Consider the following 13,257-nt stretch of genomic DNA (forward strand, 5'->3'; position numbering starts at 1 on the left):
GGGACAGTCCCATGGGCACAGGTGGCTCATAGACACAAAGAGGCCCACTGAGGCAGGCGTGGCTAGCTGGAGGAGATGTAACTGGAAAGCCTCTGGAAACAGGCTGAGGATGTTGGAGAGGGGGAGGATGGGAATTCTCCATTATGCACAGAGAACTCCTGGGGACCCGTGGAGATGAGTGGGAAGGGAGACGAGACCTTCATCTTCTAGTCACCTGAGCAATGAGGCAGTGAGAAAGGGATGCAAAATGATAGGAAACTGGAGTGCAGAGCCAGAGCTGAGAGAAACCTTCTCCCTCAGAGAATACTGCTGCCTCTCTGAGGGGGCACAGAAGGGCAGGGGGATGGAATACAGAATCAACATAGATCTTTAAGTGGGGGTAGGTGGTGCATGGCTGGGTGTGTGTGGGGGGGTGAAATTTGGGGGGAAGGAACATGACAGTTGGTGCTGAAGGCTGAGCCCGTGACTCACCACCACCCCCATGCTCGTGATGGGGAGGAGACACTGACACTCTCACGTGCAGCCCCCAGCACATGTGACTACATGCCTTGCACACACAGTTGGCACGTGGCAGCTCAGACTACACCAAGCCTAGCATGGTGAGCTCTGACTCTGTGGGGCATGCCCAACATGTGCCACGTCTGACCCTAAATTAGAAGCACTGATTTTGTTATACCCCTTCATCCTCTGGGGTTAACACCTACAGTCTCCTTAACTCTGCTCCCACCGAGCTTCTGGCCAGTACTTCATGCCTGCCTCTAGGTCTTTGCTGATCCAGGTACCTTACCATCTACCCTCTTTCGTCACAATCCATCCCAAAAGTCCCAGCCCAGCACTACCACCAGAATGTCTGACCAGGCCTCAGCTTCCTCTGCAGGGACAGGGTCTCGCCAGCTCAAATTAAGTTGGGATGTCCAACCAGGTTTACAGAAGGAGCCTGGAGAGCTAAGCTGGAACCTCAGGAGGGAAAAGGAGGCCTCAACAGGAACAAAACGTGACCCGAGAGTACAGAACCTACCCAAAGGTAGAGCCTGGTTTGCACTTTGGCTCCTACACAGGTGACTTCACACCAAGGGCAAACCCAGACTCCATTAGAGAGCAGCCAGGCCCTGACCTTAGAACTCACCGATTCCCACCAACTGCTTTATTCACCTTTATCTTTTATTTTTAAAATCTGCAGCCCTGCTGCCTCCCCTCATCCTTCCCCCACCCCCATCCTTTGCTTTGCCCTGAAGTCAACCATTTGCCCTATGACCACAAACAACCTAGCCGCTAGGGAATTGAGTATGGACCTAGAGAGGGAATTCTCTCCGGGGGTCGAATGATGGCCCCAGTTTCTTAGTACCTCAGGTAATTGTTGTTCCCTAAGAGGGTTGATCAGATAATTAAATAATGCATGAAAAGCACTGGGCAGAACCCCTAGTGTCACCTAACACACTCAGATGTCAGCTAAATTAGGTACCTTGAGATCCTAATAAACATAAAATACTAAAAATAATTCCTCGAGCCAGGCGTAGTGGTGCACATCTTTAATCCCAGCAGGCAGAAGCAGGTGGATCTCTTGAGGCCAGCCTGGTTTACGTAGAGTTCCCGGGAAGCCAGGATTACATAGAGACCCTATCTCAAAAAATAATACTGTCTATATAGCAGTGTTTACTTAGGGCTTCACAGCCCAGGGACAAAGACTGCCATTCTTTGTCCCAGGAAAAAAACTGAGACACAGTGGAGTTGTTAAGCCCAAAGTCACAGGAAGTCCAGGGCCAGCATTCAGGCCAAGCAGCCTAGTTTCAACACGTGGGCCTGCTGTTAGGGAGTCTAGTGAGAAGTTAGGACACCCAGTCAGATCCCACTAGAAGAGCACACAAAAGGTGACAAGGGAATAGTCAGACCTGTATCTGGTTCTGTGTTCAATCGCCCAGGTTTTTGGCTTCAGATGGGGAAATGACCCAACTCCAAGACTCTTTTTCTCATCTGAGAAATGAGGGACAGAGTTTATCAAGTGCACCTCTGATGGCTCCCCTGACCTTGGATTCAAGGAGGAGCTTCCAGAAAACTTTGGTGTCCAAATCTGGAGTCCAAATATAGACACTGAACGTCTTCTCAGTCACTTTCCACCTATTTTTATTCTTTCTAGATGTGTGTGTCTGTGTGTGTGTGCACATGCAAGCACACACAGTTTTCAAGAGGCGGGACAAAGCAGTAGGCGCCATCTTGGAGGCGCCCAGCAAGCACTGGTGCAGGGTTTTGGGCAAAGTGGGGGATATTGAGGCACACAATGCTCTGAAGGCCTGAGAATTGCAGCCCAAGAACCCCCGAGGGCCGGTGGCAGAAAATTAAACACCACTTGGCAGTCAGATCGAGTGAAAGGGGGAAAACAAGGCTAAAGACTTTTAATTAAGGCGGGGATTAAAGAGGGGAAAAATAAGGAAGGGTGGGATGGAAAGGAAATGTTAAGAGAGGAAGTCTAGGGGAAGAGGAAAACCTGGAGGGTTTTTTGTTTTTTATTTATTTTTTCATTTTTCTTTATTAAGAAATTTTCTCACTCCACATACCACCCACAGATCCCCTCCTCCCTCCTCCCACCCCCCCAGCCCTCTCTCCTAAGCCACCCCACATCCCCCAAATCAAGGTCTCCCATGGGGAGTCAGCAGAGCCTAGCACACTGAGCCTAGGCAGGTCCAAGCCCCTTTCCCACTGCACCAAGGCTGTGCATGGGGTCACACCACAGGCACCAGATTCCCAAAAGCCTGCCCATGCACCAGGGACAGATCCCGATCCCCCTGCCTGGGTGCCCCCCCAAATAGTTTGAGCCAAACAACCGTCTTCCGTATCCAGAGGGCCTAGTCCAGTCCTGTGGGGGCTCCACAGCCAGCAGTCCACAGTTCATGGGCTTCCACTAGTGTGGCCAGTCATCTCTGCACGTCCTCCCATCATGATCTCGACATCACCCGTCTGCAGTATCTCTCCTCTCTCTCATGGATTGGATTCCCGGAGCTCAGCCTAGTGCCTGGCCGTGGATCTCTGCATCTGCCTCCATCAGTCACTGGACAAAGGCTCTATGATGACAGGTAGGTTATTTGCTAGACCAGTCATCAGAGTAGAGCAGTCCAGGCACCCTCTGCACCACTGCCAGCAGACTGAGGTGGGGTCATCCTTATGGATTCCTGAGAGCCTCCCCAGCACCCTGCCTCTTCCTATTCCCATGATGTCCTCATCTATCATGGTATCTCCATCCCTGCCCTCCCACTCTGTCCCTGTTCCAGCTCAACCCTTCCACTTCCTTATATTCTGATCCCCTACTCCTCACCCTCCGCCACCTCCCCACCCCCTACACCCAGTCTGCTCATGTAGCTCTCATCCACTTCTCCTTTGCTGGGTCATCCATGTGTCCCTCCTAGAGTCTTTCCCTGTTAGCTAGCCTCTCTGGAGCTGTGGGTTACAGTCTGGCCATCCCTTCCCTCACATCTAATATCCACTTATGAGTGAGTACATACTATGTTTGTCCTTCTGAGTCTGAAACCCGGAGTTTTAAAACTCTCCTGAAAGACAAAGAGTTTTCAGGTCTCCTTCCACCTTGTGGATCCCAAGGTAAAAACTCAGGATCAGGCTTGGAAGGAAGTTGCTTTACGGGCTGAACCATCTCACTGGCTCTTTACTTTCTGTTTGTTTGTTGTTTGTTTTTGAATACCAGGTCTCTCTCTCTCTTTTTGGCTGTTTGAGACAGGGTTTTTCTGTGAAGTCCTGACTATCCTGAACTCATTCTGTAGACCAGGCTGACCTTGAACTCACAGAGATTCACCTGCCTCTGCCTCCCGAGTGGATTAAAGGTGTGCGCCAACACCCAGCAACAGGGTCTCTTATGTGTAACCCTGGCTGGCCTGGAACTCCATTCCTTCCCATGCCTAGGGGTCCTGAACTGTGTGGAAGGACGTCACCTTGAAAGAGGAATGGTGTGTGCCTTTAATCCCCAAAATACGAGGCAGAGTCAGGCAGATCTCCGAGACCACTCTGGTCTACATAGTAAGACTGTCTCAAAAATAAGAACAAAAAAAACCGAAACTGACCCTCTTCGGGTCCACTTCCTTCATCTGGATCTCCACCCCACAACCGCAGCTTCTTCCAAAGGAACTTATTAACCGAGCTTTTCCTTTTTCTCTCTCCTTCCATTTCCCAGTTCCTGTCACGTACTTTTGGTTCTCCTCTTCCCCTAGACTTACTCTCCTAAAATTTCCTTTCCATCCCACCCTTCCTTATTTCCCCCTCTTTCATCAGCCGCCGCTTAATAAGAAAATAAAGTCTTTAGCCTTGGCTTCCCCCTTTCCCTCGGTCTGACTGCTGCGGCTTGGTTCCCTCTCTCATTCACGCCGAGTGGTGTTTCACTTTCTGCCACCGGCCCTCGGGGGTTCTTGGGCTGCAATTCTCCGGCCTTCAGAGCATTGCTTGCCTCTATATCCCACGCTTTGCCCAAAACCCCCAGGCCGATGCTTGCCAGGCGCCCCCAAGATGGCGCCTACTGCTTCGTCCCGCCTCCCGACGTCATGGCGCAGCTCTCCGTTCAGCGGTGCCCTTTCGACCATCACAGGCGGAGTCCAAGGAAAGAAGTGAGGGGAGGAAAGAAGCCTCTTGGGAGGCTTAAAGGGGCGGGCACTATCCACCTGGAGGCCGACCGGTGAGGGAATATTGCTAGCGGATTGGCTGGATGCCGTCTGATCCCGCCCCTCCGCACTATTGGTAGAGGCTTCAGAAACGTGAGCGCCGATTGGTCTAACGGTCGGGCCGGACGGTCGGTGATTGGGCGCGTTGTGCGGTCTGCGCGGCGGCCGAGGCGGAAGGTGGGAGGGGCGTTGTTGAGAGGGGGGGGGGCCCGGACGAGAGCGAGGCTGCGGAGCAGGCGAGACGACGGGCGCTAGAGAGGACGCGGCGCTAGAGTGGCTGTGCAAAGGGAGCTGTAGTCCGCGGCCCGGCCGGGGGCCGGCTAGACGGCCGAGGCGGGTGAGCTCCCGCGGGAGCGCGGAGGCCCGGCCCCCACCCCGCGGGTTGCTCGCGTCATTCGGCCTGCACGCAGAAGGCCTGAAGGAGCGCGCCCCGGGTGCGGAGGGCGGAGCGGCCGTTGGCCGCCGGACGCGCGGGCCGGGCCGGGGTGGCGGGTGGGGTAGAGGGACTGGAGTTGTGTGCGGGGCTGAGTGAGGAGGGGCAGGGCTCGGGCTCTGGGCAGGGGGCCGACCTTGGCGGGAAGGGGAGGTCCCAGAGCTGCCTTGGCGGAGGGCTCTCTGGTTACGTGGGGTATCGGGGCTGCGGGCGGGTGCGCTGGGATGGGTCCAAGGATCGAAAGAGGACGATCAGAGGGCTCTTGGGTGCTGGGGTGGGGAGGTGGCCCGAGAAAGGAGGTAATTAATGCAGGGAGGAAAATCGATTTCTGCTTGCAAAGAACTAAGGCAGAGAAGGAAGGGGTTTTAGAACTAAGGGAGCGATCAGGTGTGGGAATTGGGGTTATATTAACATGGAAGGTCGGTAAACCCATGGAATTGGGGGTGTGTGGAATATCCTTGAAAAGTGTTGACAGCGATCTTTATGGTTCCCATAGGTTGAGGTGGGGAGGGGTTGTTTTGTTTTAGGTACAGATAAGTAGGCCAAAGTGAAGATGTGGGCAATCCTAGATGTAGTTGGGGAGAGAGAGAAGTGTGCCACGGAGAGGTGGTAGTGTGGGAATTTTGGGGTTGAGAATGAGCTATAACATACTGATAACTTCGGTGTTCTGGGTATCCCTATAGTCGTATGCTGATGAGAAGGATTATGAAGAAGAGGGCCTCTTTTTGCTTTCTTTGGGTAGTAATGGAGCTTTTATATGCAAGACATTGGGAGTCCTGAGGAGGATAGAAACAGCAGGAAGGGGAAAGGTTAAGCCATTGTGAAGGATAGGCTCTGGATATCCCTGGCCAAGATTACAATATGTGGGGATTTTCTTGCACAAAGAAATTTGTATGAAATGGGGATCTGAAAGTTCCTGGAGTGGGTTAGGATGGATTTGGGTCTTTTCTCAAAAGAAGAAAGGTTTAGATTGATACTGTTAAGGGGGCTTCTGGGATGGGTTAAGGTTGGCCTGGACGTTTATGCAAAAAAGGGTGGTGTTGGTTGATAGAAAAAGAAAAATGGCCATATAGTCATCCCCAGATGGTGGCCTTGGGAAAGAGAGTTATGTCACTGTGAAAAGGGAATCTGGGTGACCTGAGGGGATTAGCATAGTATACTTGGTCTTCATGGAGAGAGAAGGTGATTGTTTGAGTACTCTGGTGGTACGTAAGGAGGGTGGGAATAGTCTAGGTATAAAGGATTGGGCTTTTGTGGAGTTTGTTTTGGGTAAAGGTTGATGATACGTAAGGTCTTGTATTATTATTTTTTTCCAGACAGGGTTTCTCTGTGTAGTCCTGGCTGTCCTGGAACTCTGCTTCCTGATTAAAGATGTGTGACACCACTGCCCAGCTGAGAAGATCTTGATGTGCTTAGTTTGAACCAGTTTTAAGAGTCTTTGAGTATCAGGAAGTGGTTAAGGTGGGAAAGTATGGAGATGGATTAAGCCAGTGAGAGAAAATTGGAGTTTGGGTGACTTGATGTGAGGAATCTGGGCTCTGTTGGTTTGCAGAGGTTGGGTGGCGGACGAGGGGAGGGCTCAGACCACCAGTGCCTAAAATAGAGTAGGGGGTGTTGGTTTGTATACCAGTTTGAGTGGTCTGAGTGTAAAAAGTTTGTGAACCTACAGAAAAGAGCAGAGTCCGTGTAGGAGTGCTGCTGGGAAACAGGCCAGGAGAAGGTGTGAGGATTCTGTGGTAGGTAGGCAAAGGAGTATTGTCCCATGCGATGGTGCATAGTCAGAGGAAGGTCTGTGTCACAGGGAAGCTAGTTCCCCTTTGGTTAACAGGGCCTTGGGAACCTGTTTTGAGGCATGGGAATGGAGAAGATTGGATAGGTTACAGGATCTGGTGGGTGGAGTTCGCTGCAAGTTAATGGAGAGGGGAGACTTGGGGTAGAGTCTCCAGGAAAAGACCCCTGGGGAAATTCCTGTTGGCTGTTTCTCTTAGGATACTTAGGGAGGTGTCAGAGAGGAAAAATGTAATCAAGAAGTTGGAGGAGGCCGGGCGGTGGCGGTGCATGCCTTTAATCCCAGCACTCAAGAGGCAGAGGCAGGTGGATCTCTGTGAGTTCGAGGCCAGCCTGGGCTACAGAGTGAGTTCCAGGACAGGCTCCAAAGCTACACAGAGAAACCCTGTCTCAAAAAACCAAAAAAAAAAAAAAAAAAAAGAAGTTGGAGGAGGAAATATATCTAAGGCATTAGAATGTAGAGGTGATGAAGGGAAAGAATTGCCCTGGAGGATTGACTTGTTTCCGCCCTCCCTTTTCTTAGCCCAGGGCCTTGTTGCTGCCATGACTGAGGAGAGTGAGGAGACATTCTTGTATATTGAGCATCGCTATGTCTGCTCTGAGTGCAACCAGCTCTATGGCTCCTTGGAGGAGGTGCTTGTGCACCAGAACTCTCATGTGCCCCAGCAGCACTTTGAGCTGGTGGGCGTGGCTGACCCTGGAATCACGGTGGCCACAGATGCAGCATCAGGTACAGGCCTATATCAGACCCTCATACAGGAGAGCCAGTACCAGTGTCTTGAGTGTGGGCAGCTGCTTCTGTCGCCTAGCCAGCTCCTGGAGCACCAGGAGCTGCACCTGAAGATGATGGCCCCCCAGGAGGCAGTGCCAGCTGAGCCACCACCCAAGGTGCCCCCCTTAAACTCCAGCACCATTCATTACGAGTGTGTGGATTGTAAGGCTCTCTTTGCCAGCCAAGAACTGTGGCTGAACCATCGGCAGATGCATCTCAGGGCCACGCCCACCAAGGCTCCTGCCCCAGTTGTCTTGGGGTCCCCAGTTGTCTTAGGCCCGCCTGTGAGCCAGGCCCGAGTGGCTGTGGACCATTCATACCGAAAAGCAGAAGAAGGTGGAGAAGGGGCTGCTGTCCCGTCTGCAGCTGCTGCCACTACTGAGATGGTGACAGAGGTGGAGCTGCTCCTCTACAAGTGCTCTGAGTGCTCTCAGCTCTTCCAGCTGCCGGCCGACTTTCTGGAGCACCAGGCCACCCACTTCCCTGCTGTCCCAGAGGCTGAGGAGCCTGCTACAAAGCAGGAAACCCTGATCCCCTCACCCACTGAGGTGCCAGTGTCTCTGCCTGAGCCCCTGCCAGCCTCTGACCATAGTTACGAGCTGCGCAATGGGGAGGCCATTGGACGGGATCGCCGCGGGCGGAAGCCCCGGAGGAACAACAATGGAGAGCCCGGTGGGTCAGCCACCCAGGAACTCTTCTGCTCAGCCTGTGATCAGCTCTTTCTCTCGCCCCACCAGCTACAGCAGCACTTTCGGAGTCACCAGGAGGGTGTCTTTAAGTGTCCCCTGTGCAGTCGTGTCTTCCCCAGCCCTTCTGGTCTGGATCAGCACCTTGGTGACCACAGCAGTGAATCTCATTTCCTATGTGTAGACTGTGGCCTGGCCTACGGCACAGAAGCCCTTCTCTTGGCCCACCGGCGAGCCCATACTCCAAATCCTCTGCATTCGTGTCCCTGTGGGAAGACCTTTGTCAACCTTACCAAGTTCCTTTATCACCGGCGTACCCATGGGGCAGGAGGTATCCCTTTGCCCCCAGCACCAGTTCTGCCAGAGGAGCCTGCTGTTAGCTTTCCTGAGCCAGCCCCTGCAGAGACTAGAGAGCCAGAGGCCCCAGAGCTCCCCACAACTGAGGAGAATCCAGCAGAGCCTCCGGCTCCGGGCATTTACCGCTGCCTCCTGTGTAGCCGTGAGTTTGTCAAGGCATTACAGCTGACCCGGCACCAGCGTTTTGTGCACAGGCTGGAACGGCGCCATAAATGCAGCATTTGTGGCAAGATGTTCAAGAAGAAGTCTCATGTGCGGAACCATCTGCGCACACATACCGGGGAACGTCCCTTCTCCTGCCCTGACTGTTCCAAGCCCTTCAACTCACCTGCCAACCTGGCCCGCCACCGGCTCACACACACAGGGGAACGACCCTACCGGTGTGGGGACTGTGGCAAGGCTTTCACTCAGAGCTCCACTCTGAGGCAGCATCGCCTGGTGCATGCCCAGCATTTCCCCTACCGCTGCCAGGAGTGTGGACTGCGTTTTCACCGCCCTTATCGTCTGCTCATGCACCGCTACCACCACACAGGCGAGTACCCCTACAAGTGTCGAGAGTGCCCCCGCTCCTTCTTGCTGCGCCGGCTGCTAGAGGTGCACCAGCTTGTGGTCCATGCTGGGCGCCAGCCCCACCACTGCCCATCCTGTGGGGCTGCCTTCCCCTCCTCGCTGCGGCTTTATGAGCATCGCTGTGCAGCCGCCGCTGCCCAGGCCCCACGGCGCTTTGAGTGTGGGACCTGTGGCAAGAAAGTGGGCTCTGCTGCTCGACTGCAGGCCCATGAAGCTGCCCACGCTGCTGCCGGTCCTGGAGAAGTCTTGGCTAAGGAGCCCCCGGCTCCCAGGGCCTCACGGGCCACTCGCACACCGGTCACTCCCTCCCCAACAGCCCTTAGTGGTGCAACCTCTGCTGCCCCTGCAGCCCCTGCCCGGCGGCGTGGCCTGGAATGCAGTGAGTGCAAGAAGCTGTTCAGCACAGAGACATCACTGCAGGTGCACCGACGGATCCACACAGGTGAGCGGCCGTACCCATGTCCAGACTGTGGCAAGGCCTTCCGCCAGAGTACCCATCTGAAAGACCACCGGCGCCTACACACAGGTGAGCGGCCCTTTGCCTGTGAAGTGTGTGGCAAGGCTTTTGCCATCTCCATGCGCCTGGCAGAACATCGCCGCATTCACACGGGTGAACGGCCCTACTCCTGCCCTGATTGTGGCAAGAGCTACCGCTCCTTCTCCAACCTCTGGAAGCACCGCAAGACTCACCAGCAGCAGCATCAGGCGGCAGTGCGGCAGCAGCTGGCAGAGGCCGAGGCCGCCGTGGGCCTGGCCGTGATGGAAACGGCAGTGGAGGCCCTGCCCCTTGTGGAGGCCATTGAGATCTACCCTTTAGCAGAGGCTGAGGGGGTCCAGATCAGCGGCTGACTGGCCCCCATTTTCCTCAGTATCACCAACCCTTGATGCTGAACACCTCAGACAGCCCCTTAAAACCTGTGTACATATTGTACCCCTCTCCTCTCTCCATATAAGTTCTGTAACTAAATTTATTCTCTTTTCTGAGGGTGTTGCTCTGAGGTCCTTGATACATAAAGGACCCCTCCCCCTCTCCCCACCTTCCACCAGTTTGGTGGTCTCAAAATGAAGCAGTCAATAAAGACTGAGTTGGACATTTATGTGCCTTTGTGAGGCCCGGATATGTAGGGTGGATTTGGGGGATCATGAGGCCAGGCACTAGCTCTGACCTCCCCTGGCTGCATCTTCCTAGCACCCCAATAGAACTTGGCAGGTAGTAAGAGTTGATACAGTTTGCTGGATTGAAGAGAAGGCAGCCAGAGTCCATGGCATGGTTCTTTGAAACAGACCTCTTGTGTCAATGAAGTCAACATGTCTTACCACTAGAGGTCTCCACAGCCTAAGGAAAATCTTGAAGCAGTTTGGTTTGGTGGGGTTGTGTGTGTGCTGGAACCAATTTGAGAGAAACATTGATGTACTTCTCAGCCCTGGCTCTCCATTTCCTGCCTGATGTGGGTCACATCCTACAAAGCCATCTGGATTTCTCAAACTAGATCCCTGAGGGCATTCAAACTTGGATCAGGTGTGATCGGGAACAGTGGCAGAGGAGGGAGCTCTTGGTACTTTACCCAGTACCAGAGTTGGAAGTTCTGAGTAATGGGATCTAGAGTAGGAAGTGCATTGGCTCCCAAGTTGTGGTGCAGTCAATAGACATTTATTGTAGGAAGAAGGGACAGGATGCCTGGTCAGTGTTCGGTTGTCTAGTGTGTCTTAAGTACTCCTCCCTGCCCCCACACCCCAAGAACTGGAGATTTGCTTGGATCTCTCACATGCTGGGCAAGCTCACTATCACCAAACTATATCCTCATCTCTTTCATTTTTGAGACCAGGTTTTGCTGATTGCCCACTTGGCATTGGGCTCACTGTATGTCCTGGCCAGGCTCTGAGCCTGTGGTCCTCCTGATTCAGCCTCTTGAGTAGCTGGGGTTACAAGCCCGTGCCCTTGGGTTATTTTGAGTAACATTTGCATTTGACCCTGTGGAGAGCATGTTTTACAACGGAGGCCTCTGGAGTGACTTGCTGAGGGTCATTTCAGCCCAGGGCAGAGCTTGAATTTAAATCTGGTTTCATTTGGTTAAATATCCATATCCTATTCTGTCTGTCCCCTGGCCTTTCCCAACAAGGAAGTGGAAGTGACTAGATGAGGGAGTGTATTTACCCCTCAACCTCCTCCTCCTCCAAGATTACTCCAGTTCCTTCTATTGGAAAGAATGCCTTTACTTCTATTGGAAAGAAGGACACGCTTGAGAGAGAAAAGGAACTTGGGGGCGGGGGAGACCTTAGACCCACCCATTGAGCATGCCTATTCTGTGGCTTGATCTGTTGCTCAGATGAAAAGAGATGAGACTACACAGGACCAGGACCCAGGCCCACCCTCCCTTTTAGTTTTATGCCATTGTCCTAATTATAATTTAGAAAAGGAAACACCTGTTACAACCTGGCAAGAGGGCCCAGCAGGTCAAATCGCTTGCCACACAAACCTTACAACCTTCATTTGATTCGCCAGAGCTCATAGTGGAACCAACTCCCAAAAGTTGCCCTTTGACCTCTACCTATGCACCATGGTCCGCATGCACCTGCAGTCACACAAAAATAAATGATAAAGGAAAAGCACCTATTGGATATCCCTGACACACAGTTGGTTTTCCACTAGAGTTTCTCAATCATGGGCACCACCTTCAGTACCTGCCTGCCCTGCAGGAAAGACCTACTCTCCTGGAACAAAGGCACTGATGAACCAACCTCCCCTTTCAAAGATCTGTACTGTTGGTACAAAGAGTAAGATCCTTTGTCCTTATGAAATCAGATAGAAAGCAGCTGAAACAGAAGGGACAGGGATGGAGGAAAAACAGGAGGATGCTGATTGGCCACAGTATTAAGGTGTTTTCAGCAGAGATTAGCTCCTTGACAGTGGAGTGACCATCCTTCATTGGAATCTCCCCCCCAAAAGAAGCCAGGTGTGGTGGCGCACGCCTTTAATCCCAGCACTCGAGAGGCAGAGGCAGGTGGATCTCTGTGAGTTGGAGGCCAGCCTGGTCTACAGAGCCAAGTTCCAGGATAGCCAGGGCTACACAGAGAAACCCTGTCTGGAAAAACCAAACAAAAATCTGATTAGAAAGGTGTTCCGGGCCGGGCGGTGGTGGCGCACACCTTTAATCCCAGCACTCGGGAGGCAGAGGCAGGCGGATCTCTGTGAGTTCGAGGCCAGCCTGGTCTCCAAAGCGAGTTCCAGGAAAGGCGCAAAGCTACACAGAGAAACCCTGTCTCAAAAAACAAAAAAAAAAAAAAAAAAAGAAAGGTGTTCCAGAGGACCCACGTTGGGTGGCTCTCAACTCCCTGTAACTCCAGCTCCAAGAGATAAGATGCCCTCTTGCATATGGGCATCCTCACTCACACACATGTCATATACACCGCACATGTATACCTAAAAAAGACCTACCCTACCTAAAATTGGCCAACCCCCTGAGAACTTTGATGGCCTGTGAGCCTTAGTCCTAAAGAAAGATAATACCTATCTACTGGACAGACAGACAGACGTTCCCAAACTCAGTGGACATTAGATGTCCCTCCCTAAGATGTGCACCCAGCTAGCACATCCAAGGTGAACTCCAGGAACCTGTACTGGGCTTGAATTCTGAAGTGATTTCAGAGGAGACCTCCGGCCCTTCTAAGAAAGGCTTGCCTTACCTAATTCCCTTTGTGAGAAAGGACTGTTCTTGTGTATGGCCTAAGCTCCCTCTCGCCTCAGCCTCAAGAGTGCCAGAATCGCCAGCCTCTGGCACCACACCCAGCTGCATTACCTGCTTTATTTAGAAGTTGCAGAAGCAAATAGCCAAGGGAACAGAACACTGCCCCACTAGTGGCTTATAATAACTTGACAAGGCTAACAAGGGAATGCATGTGGAAGAGCCTGCACGTTACCACCCTCCAGGAGATGCAGAGTGGAGGCTTTGGAACCAGAGTGCTCTCAAGGCATGGGACAGTTTATGGTTCTGACTG

At 52.8% G+C, this 13,257-nt stretch overlaps 1 protein-coding gene across 3 annotated transcripts; it reads left to right on the forward strand.

The window, feature by feature from the left end:
- The first annotated feature begins 429 nt into the window (after positions 1-429).
- On the forward strand, positions 430-10,358 carry Znf574 (zinc finger protein 574). Of its 3 annotated transcripts, none has more exons than XM_052760603.1 (2): positions 430-3,068; positions 7,400-10,358. In XM_052760603.1, exons 1-2 carry the CDS (start codon positions 3,059-3,061, stop codon positions 10,108-10,110), a joined length of 2,721 nt encoding a protein of 906 aa, XP_052616563.1. In that variant the 5' UTR covers positions 430-3,058; the 3' UTR covers positions 10,111-10,358. The 3 variants fall into 3 exon arrangements, with proteins under 3 accessions (XP_052616563.1, XP_052616564.1, XP_052616565.1); XM_052760604.1 differs by lacking the exon at positions 430-3,068 and adding an exon at positions 4,862-4,992; XM_052760605.1 differs by lacking the exon at positions 430-3,068 and adding an exon at positions 4,960-5,089.
- Positions 10,359-13,257: the final 2,899 nt, after the last annotated feature.

The sequence above is a fragment of the Peromyscus californicus genome, unplaced genomic scaffold, assembly GCF_007827085.1.
Source record: "Peromyscus californicus insignis strain IS unplaced genomic scaffold, ASM782708v3 Scaffold_4__1_contigs__length_199733344, whole genome shotgun sequence".
NCBI classification, from domain to species: Eukaryota; Metazoa; Chordata; class Mammalia; order Rodentia; family Cricetidae; genus Peromyscus; species Peromyscus californicus.